At 51.2% G+C, this 8649-nt stretch overlaps 1 protein-coding gene across 1 annotated transcript in view; it reads left to right on the forward strand.

The window, feature by feature from the left end:
* Positions 1-5259, forward strand: part of ASTN1 (astrotactin 1) — a 44131-nt gene extending 38872 nt beyond the window's left edge. The window contains exons 16-22 of the mRNA XM_062497883.1: positions 147-335; positions 2754-3022; positions 3275-3408; positions 3766-3917; positions 4248-4383; positions 4510-4610; positions 5072-5259. Coding sequence (XP_062353867.1) covers positions 147-335; positions 2754-3022; positions 3275-3408; positions 3766-3917; positions 4248-4383; positions 4510-4610; positions 5072-5259 — 1169 coding nt within the window. The remainder of the gene's footprint in view (positions 1-146; positions 336-2753; positions 3023-3274; positions 3409-3765; positions 3918-4247; positions 4384-4509; positions 4611-5071) is intronic.
* Positions 5260-8649: the final 3390 nt, after the last annotated feature.

Raw genomic sequence — 8649 nt, forward strand, 5'->3', positions numbered from 1 at the left:
AGGGGGGAAAGGGTGGCAAGAGGTGACGTAGCCTTCTGCTGGCAGGTGATGGGCTCAAAGGCTGGTTGCTCATTCCGAGTGTGTAGGGAGGTAGCAAGGGCTTGGTGGGCTCTGGGAACTGAGCATCTCTTCCATCGTCTTCCCAGCCTTCAGCAATGCACTCCACTCTCTGGATGGAGCCACCTCCCGTGGAGATTTTGTGGCGCTGTTGGACCAGTTTGGCAACCACTACATCCAAGAGGCAGTGTATGGCTTTGAGGAGTCCTGCTCCATCTGGTATCCCAATAGGCAGGTCCAGCGACAGCTCTGGCTGGAGTATGAGGACATCAGCAAAGGTAGGAGCTTATCCTTTGGAAGGGTACTCATAGATGCCCCATGGGAGTGGGAAGTGGTGTTTTCTTTTGGCAAGCAAAAGTGGGAAGTGGGGTTTGTTTTTGCTTTTGGAAGGTCCCCAGCCTGTGTCAGGACTGCTTCCCACGGCATCATCTCATACCATGCTCTTGTACCCTTTGAAGCCAGCTGAAGGATTCCTATGGATTTCAGCAGGCACTGGTCTCCAGGCCAGAAAGAAAGATCAATACCCACAGCCCCAGGGAGATGAAAGACAACTGTACGAATCCCCCCAAACCATCCTGCCTCATTCTGGACTTTAATGTTGTCTTTAATCTTATTCTTCCCTTCCTTTTGTCTCTGCCATATTTACTCTCTTCCACTTGCATCCTGTAGCCAGACTTTTCTCCCTCCAATGTGTTTCCTTCTCTGGGGCTCTCAGCATTGTGCTTTTAATGCCTGGGAACCAGTCAGGAGCTGGGAGGTTCATCATGATGCCGAGGGCATCCCCTCCAGTGCCCTGGCTGTGGGGAACTGTGATGGATCCCCAGTGGAAGAGGTGGTGCCCACTTTGAATGGCATCTTTACAAAAGCTGAGGCAGCCTAACTCCTGCTTGCTGCCATCTGTCCTCAGCACTGTAGCAACTTGGTCTAGTGGAAGGTGTCCCTGCCCATGGCAGGAGACTGGAATGAGATGGTCTTTATTTTCCCTCCCATTCCTAACTATTCTTAGATTCTATGATTCTGCTATCTCTTGTGCTGGCCTCAGCAAAACTGCCTGCAGGCATTTTCCTGCCTGGTGAGTTGCAGCATCCAGGTTTGGGCAGCAAACAAGAGCCAGCTCCCAAGCCTGGACATGGGGAATGCTGAGCAGAGCTGCTCAGCATTCAGACGACCTTGGTTTGCTGCTCCTGCCCAGGAATTCCCAGGTGCAAGCAGTGTGAGCTTGGAGCTCACAGGCACCATAAATGGACACATCATTTCTATCAGGAAGCTTCCTAAATCTCAGTATTGGCACCAGTCTATGGTGCTACTCTTGTGTGCCAGCCACAGAGACATTTATTATCTCCCCAGGGCTTTTGTTTAGGAAGGGCTTCTTTCAAAGCCTCAGTCTGAATCCCGTGGGCTCAGGTCTCCTGGAAACTGGACTTCTTCGCAAGCCCACCTGGAAAAGTACAAACCCGGTGCTGTTTGGCAGTAGGCTGTCTCCAGATGTAGCACCTCTTGATTGCGAGTACTTCTTTTTTTCTCCTGCAATTTCCTCCTCTTTGATTTTCGTGCTTGGAGGCTTTTCAGGTCTGGCAGCCTTTTTCAACCCACAGTATCACATTTAGGTTTCACTCTGGCACCTGCCACTTTCCTTCCTTTGCTTTTTGTTTGCAAACATCAGGGGCTGGATATCGACTGAAAAATTGCAAGAGACAAATAATTCCCTGGCTCCTCTGCTTTTCCTCAGTGCCTGCTAAGCTGCAATTCACATCCATCCTAAAGTAATGCATCTCCAGCTTCCTGGGGGAGCAGAGCAACACTATTGTATCCCAGGTTTTGTTTTAACAGCCTTGTTTTCTTTGCAGGAGTCTCAAGGATGGGCTAGTGCTGGCCCATTTCTCCACAAATACTTGCTATAGGGAGATTTTCTTACTGAGTTATGGATGTGGTCCATGGTGGCTCCCCACAGTAGCCAGCCTGTACCAGGTGACCACTGATGATGGCCTGAGCCTGCCGTGGGGGGGTGAGGCTTTGTCTGGTCATCCTTCAGCTTCCTCCAACCCCACCAACCATCTTCAGTGGTTCCTCTAGGCCCATCTTTCTTCTGTATAAATCCAGGGACATCCTTTGGGAGGGATTTTGTGTGAAAAGCACTGTTTCCCTTCATGGCAAGGCTTGCCATGGCAGGGTTATGCTACCCAGGACACATCAGTGACAGGAAGATTTTACCTTTTTTACTTCTTTGACTGTTCCTCTTGTGGCAAAATATTTCCTGCTATGTAGGGCCAGGAGGGTTTTTGCAGGAAAATGGTTTCGCAGGGAGTTAGTCTGATGTGAGGGTACCCAGACAGGTCCTTCAGGAGTTTCCAGCCAAATGAAGGAGGCTCCCTCTCGTGGGGACCTGCTGTAAGGATGGTCTGTCCAGTCCAGGTGTAGAGGGATAAGGCTGGGGAAACTGAGAGAGAAACTGAGGTCATCTGGGAGACCAGATGACCTCCAATCATAGAAGCCAGGGTGGGCTTTTCAGTCCCAACTCCTCCTCTGAAGACCAATAAGTACTTCTTCCCTACAGAGCAAACAGCTTTTAAGGATACGGGGGGCTCTTCGGAAGCACTGCCTCTCTTCTGGGTGGAAGGCAGAGCTCTAGCCCCCTCATATTCCATTACCAATGGCTTGGAGCCTACCCTGGTGTCCCTTTTTTCCTCCTCCTCCAGGCAACTCCCCCTCAGACGAGTCCGAGGAGCGGGAGCGGGACCCCAAGGTGCTGACATTCCCCGAGTACATCGCCAGCCTCTCCGAGTCTGGCACCAAGCGCGTGGCAGCTGGCGTGCGGATGGAGTGCCAGAGCCGCGGGCGCTGCCCCTCCTCCTGCCCGCTCTGCCACGTCGCCTCCAGCCCCGACGTGCCAGCCGAGCCCATCCTGCTGGAGGTCACCAAAGCAGCCCCCCTCTACGAGCTGGTCACCAACAACCAGACCCAGCGGGTGAGGAGCCACGTGCTGGGGGTGATGGAGTGGGCAGGAGGGGTGGCAGGACAGAGTTGTAGCCGTCTTTGGAGGCAGCTTGTCCAGATAGCATCGTGTCCAGCCGTGGAGGCCCTTGCCTGTTGGCCAGCCCTGCTCTCCAGGGTGGATGGACTGTGCTGAACCCATCAGGGGATGGATGAACACTGGCACAAGTGGTGGTGGGATGGGAGCTCAGCTGCCCGGTGCTCAACCCTTTCTCCTCTCTCCCAGCTCCTGCAGGAGGCCACCATGAGCTTGCTGTGGTGCTCGGGCAGCGGGGATGTCATCGAGGACTGGTGTCGCTGCGACTCGAGTGCCTTTGGGGCTGACGGGCTGCCCACCTGTGCACCTCTCCCCCATCCAATGTAGGTGCCCAGCCTGCCTTTTTGGTGTGATGGGTCTGTGAAGAGGGGCTGATGGCCAGCAGGGTGGTGGCAGGAGGTGGTGGGGCTGTGTGCCTTTATGGGACAGGGCTGCAAACTGATGGGCAGAGAGCACAAAGTTGCAGTGTCTTTTCTAAGTTCAGCTGAGGACTGCAGAGCTGGTTGTGGATCCATCGAGGTAAAGCAGGCCTAGGGAATGAGTCCTTTGGACCAACATGCCCAGAGCCAGGAGGGGAGAGGGAGGGGGAGTAATTTCTTTCCTGAGGTTTCTGTCTCCTGTGAGTTAATGGCTTTGAATCCCTTCTGTTGTGAGAAAGTAATGCAAAAATTGTCCCCCAGCCTGCGTCTCTCCACTGTACACGAGCCCAGCAGCACACTGGTGGTACTGGAGTGGGGCCACTCGGAGCCCCCCATTGGAGTGCAGATCGTGGACTACCTCCTCCGTCAAGAGAAAGTCACTGACAGAACAGACCACTCCAAGGTGGAGACAGGTGAGTGGGGATTCCACTGGTTTTCTAGAGAGAGTGGGATGGAGATGTTAGAAGAGAGCCTCTGTCTTTGCAAAGGGATGCTGCAACAAATCGAATATCCTGTGGAAGAGAGAGCAGCCCTTCTCCTGCCCACCATGCTGCAGAAAGGGGCAGCTCCATACTATAGGGATGAACTTTTCTGGAAAAGCAGTGGGTCCAACTTTACACCAACTTCACGTGTTAGCCTTGGTCCCCCTTGGCACGAGGCAGTGTGGCAGCAGGCACAGGCTCACCACAGCCCCAGGGACACCTGTGTCATCCCAAGTGACACATCCTCCCCTCTCTCCCTAGAGACGGTGCTGAGCTTTGTGGATGACATCATCTCTGGTGCCAAGTCACCCTGTGCCATGCCAGCCCAAGTGCCTGACAGACTCTCCTCCACCATCTCCCTCATCATCCGCTGCTTGGAGCCCGACACCACCTACATGTGAGTGTCCTGTGCCATGCCTGTGGCAGTGCTGACATCCTGATCGTGGTCATCCTGTTTGATGCTGCCTGTATTTCCATGTGGTCTTGGGAGCCCAGAGCTTTGTTTTTTCCCCTTCTCATCCAGGTTCACGCTCTGGGGAGTTGACAACACAGGAAGACGTTCCAGGTCAAGTGATGTGACGGTCAAGACTCCCTGCCCTGTGGTAGATGATGTGAAAGCTCAAGGTGAGATGGAGGGAGCTGCTGGACTGTGATGCTTGGGACAAGAGGGAGTTCCCCCTTCCAGCATGTTCCCATACATGTCCTGTGTCCTGGCTGTAATATCTTCACCCATTAAGGCCCCGGAGCTGCCACATGGTGTGGAGGGCTGAAATGAGAGGAGGCACACGTCCTTTCTGAAAACAAAAGTGAATAAATGGTGTTTCACTTACACTGCCTGATGGTGTCACCCATTTATTTTCTTAATAAGACCAAATTGTGGGAAGCTAACCTGGACTGAGTCCAGGAAATGCCATCTAGTCTGTTGCTCCTCCACTGGGACCTTGTCCTGATACGATGTAAATCATAACTCAGTGGACAAATCTTGGTTCTGGTTTTGGTTTCCCTAGAACTAAGCTTTAGCCCTGATGGGCTTTATTCATGCCTTTCCTTGCACCCCACTGAACAACCCCTCTCCTTCTGCCCAGAAATAGCAGACAAGATCTACAACCTCTTCAACGGCTACACGAGTGGCAAGGAGCAGCAGACAGCCTACAACACTCTGCTGGACCTGGGTTCCCCCAGCCTCCATCGAGTCCTTTACCACTACAACCAGCACTACGAGAGCTTTGGGGAGTTCACCTGGCGCTGTGAAGATGAGCTGGGGCCCAGGTAGGCTCGGGAGCTGAGCTGGCTAAGCAGGCAGACCTGCCCACCAGCGGGCTTCTCCTTCATGGATAGTGGTCACCAGGAAGGCATCTCTTCAGCAAATCTTGTGATGATGGATGATAGACCTCAGAGTGTCACAGTGGGGTTTCTGTTTTGCTGCATGCTGTGCATGTGCAAAGTCCTTTAACATAGAACAAGGTGGAAAGTGGTTGACTGTTGTCAGCCCAACATTATTGTCCATGCCATCAGCCCTGTTCTGTCTCTAGAGTTTGGCCTACCATGTTCCGACTGTGCAGAGTGCCAAAGGGATGGGATTCTCTTTTTTACTTCATAGCTGATGCCACATGCAAAAAGGCAGAAGGTCTTGGAAAAATAATGCACCTTTGAGGAATGGAGATCAGATTCTGCTTTCTGCCTTTTCCTGGGCTATGGCTTGAGCTGAATGCACCTCTGTGTGCTGAACTCTGTCAACTTGTGGTTCCCCAGCAGGCAGAGGTGGAGTCCCCTGAAGTCAGAGGACTGACTTTAGGTCTTAACTGTGCATTTCCTCACTTTTGATGCACATATGTGGTTGTGTAGGGGTGATGTGAGTGGTTTTGGTGCCCAGGCAGTGCTGAGCTGCAAAGCAGGTTTTGGAGGAGGTTGTCCTGAGTGAGCTCTTCCTGTCTAAAATAGTCACTTTGTTCCTGAGTAAGCATGATGTCTTCTCTTCAGGCTTCTCCAAGTCACTGAAGCCCCTCCAGCTGCCTAAGAATGTCCCAGGCTTGTGGAGGTAGCCAGATGTTCCCTTCTCCCCATGTCCTTCAACATCTGCTTTAGTCTGCGTAGTTTCCCAGTAATGTAGATATTTCCAGTCAGTCTAGCAAGCTGGGCTGAGAGACTGCGTGGGCTGCAGTGGTGTTTCATAGCATCTGGCCTCCAAAGAGCCAGAGCTGTGACCTCATCTGGAAATCAGGGTTACTTTCAAATGTACATCAACAAGAGCTCCTATGTATGAAATTCATGGCCCCTGCCTTACACCATGCCCCATGTTCCTCCTGCTGGTCTCACCACTGTCTGTCTTCCAGCCCTGCTTCTCCAGGTGATCACTTGTGTACTTCTAGCAAAGGATGGGAGATTCTCCATGTACATTCTCTGTCCTCCAAACTTCTGGTAGGCAGTCAGAGACAATCAGCAAATAGCTTGTGCCTATCTTGCACTTAGTGCCTTGAACTTGTCTCCTGATACAGCTTTGTTGGGAAACTCCGAGGAGGCCCTCCATGCCCTGGAGTGGAGGTGGTGTCTCTTCTCTTTCTCCTTTTCCCATTTATGTCCTAAGAAATGCTCTTTGAGGCAAAACCTCAAAGTTCAGCAGCAACATTGCACCACATGGAGTCTTTTTAGGGCAGAGGCTCCCAGCAGCTCCTCTGCCCAAGGTTGCCTTATTCCCCCGACACCAAGGGGGATCAGCAGGCTTGGACTTTAGTCTCACTTTTGTCTCAATCCCAGCTGTGGTAATGCTGCTCTGTCTCCATTTCCAAATGTGAAATCCAGCCCAAGTTTTCACAGACCATCTGATGTGGTGATTTGCATGAGGAGCACATAAAATTCCTGACGTGACAGACTGGAGTCGTCACAGAGCCACTACCATCACTGAGGCTGAGTGTTGCCACTGCTTCTCTCTGCCCCAGTGAGGACACCAAGGACCAGCCAGAGCACGGAGTGGAAGCTGCCTCCTTGAGTCCCACGAGGCAGAGGTACATTGCCATGGAGCATCCAGAAATACCACTGAATTACCCAAATGATACAATTTTCTGTGTGAATCTATGAGCCAGAGGGTTAACTGCACCCTCTGGAAATGCTGGAGCTCTTAGGATAGGATGATGCAAGTTGCTGATGAAGTGTTTGCAGCTCGCACTACTTGGAAAGAGGCTTTTAGGCAGCTGCAGCGGGTTCTGGTGATGACAAATCTTGGAAAGCAAACCTCCTGTTTGATCATTTGTGAGAGCGAGGCATCCAGACTGGTGGTGACAGGACAAATCACTTGCAGATGACATTATTTAGCCAGCAGACACTGTTTGTTTGACTGTTTCTGATGTGCCTTTGAAGTCGTGGATGTGGACCCACACGACTGACTCTACCATGTCCCTTCTCCACATGTCCAGGGCACCTCCTACTCTGCTCATTTGTGATACACTTGGCTCCCTTCTTGGCAGTGCTGGCTGCTGGACTGAAGAAGCATAACTTGTGAGTGCACAGATAACTTGTCTGAGGCTATGAAAGCAAGTCACTCCCTCACAGTCTGAGAAGGGGTGCAGAGAGTCCTGGTCTTTACATAAGGAAAGGAAATGGAGAAAAAAGCAAGAAATAAGTGGAAGTTGGATTTGATGCAAAGCCTACTGAAGTCTGGTGGTGCCTATCAGCTTTGAGCCAAAATCTGTGGGATCCTATCAGGCATTCCTGTGAGGGTACCTGTGATGCTGGAGGAAGAGGCACTCATGGCACCTTGCTTAGGTGTCAGATGCAGAGAACAAGACAAGTGAGAGCTTGGCTATTTTCTTATGGCTGGCCAGCTTGGGTGGCTGTCTCCAGAGCCAGAACCATGCTAACCACCTTTGCCTCTCTGGCATGCCCTGGGCATGAGCTCTAGGGTGGCAGTTGCCATGTGGCTGCAGTGCTGGACAACCTTTCAGTGGTTCCAGACTGGGCCCTTGGAACTGCAGTTACATCCAAGGTTTTCTCTCCAGGAAAGCTAATGTTTGCTCTGACTGGATTTGGGGTAAATTAATTCCTCTTCAAGCAGGTCTCCCATGGTATGCCTGGCCTGGAGGGAGGTATGGAGAGGCAGTGGATTTTCCTTCATGGCTCTTTCCTGGAGCTGTCAAACCAGTTCACCCTGTTTATCGTAAATAAGAATGTCCAGTAAAAATGTAATTTTTTTCCTTCAGAATAATGATTTGCGACTGCTGCTTGTTCTGGGTTGAGCAAATGCTGAGCTAAAGCTAGTGAGGGGATGTATCTTCTTTTCCCTGACTATTCTAACCCACCAACTCACTTTATAGCTGGGTAGGAAACTTACCACAGCTCATCAGACACTAACTTTTGTCTGGGTGTCCAGGGACATGAGATACCTTCAAGATGTTTCATTTGAATCCATTGCCTCCACAGTGGCCACATTCCCTGGAGATCACCCAAAGTGTGAGACAAATTTTAAATTAACACAATGTGTTTTATCTGTACAAACTGATTTCCCTGATAAAAACATTAGAAGCACAATTTTAAGAGGACAAATTTGAAAAGAACACAACTTAGATAATGTTTGGCCATGATCCTCTGTGCTCTTCCAATATCTCATCTGATACAAGCAGTTGGTAATTTAGCAGTTCCTCACTACCAGGACAAGCCTGCACTGAGGTTA

The sequence above is a fragment of the Cinclus cinclus genome, chromosome 8 (genome assembly GCF_963662255.1).
Source record: "Cinclus cinclus chromosome 8, bCinCin1.1, whole genome shotgun sequence".
Classification (NCBI taxonomy): domain Eukaryota; kingdom Metazoa; phylum Chordata; class Aves; order Passeriformes; family Cinclidae; genus Cinclus; species Cinclus cinclus.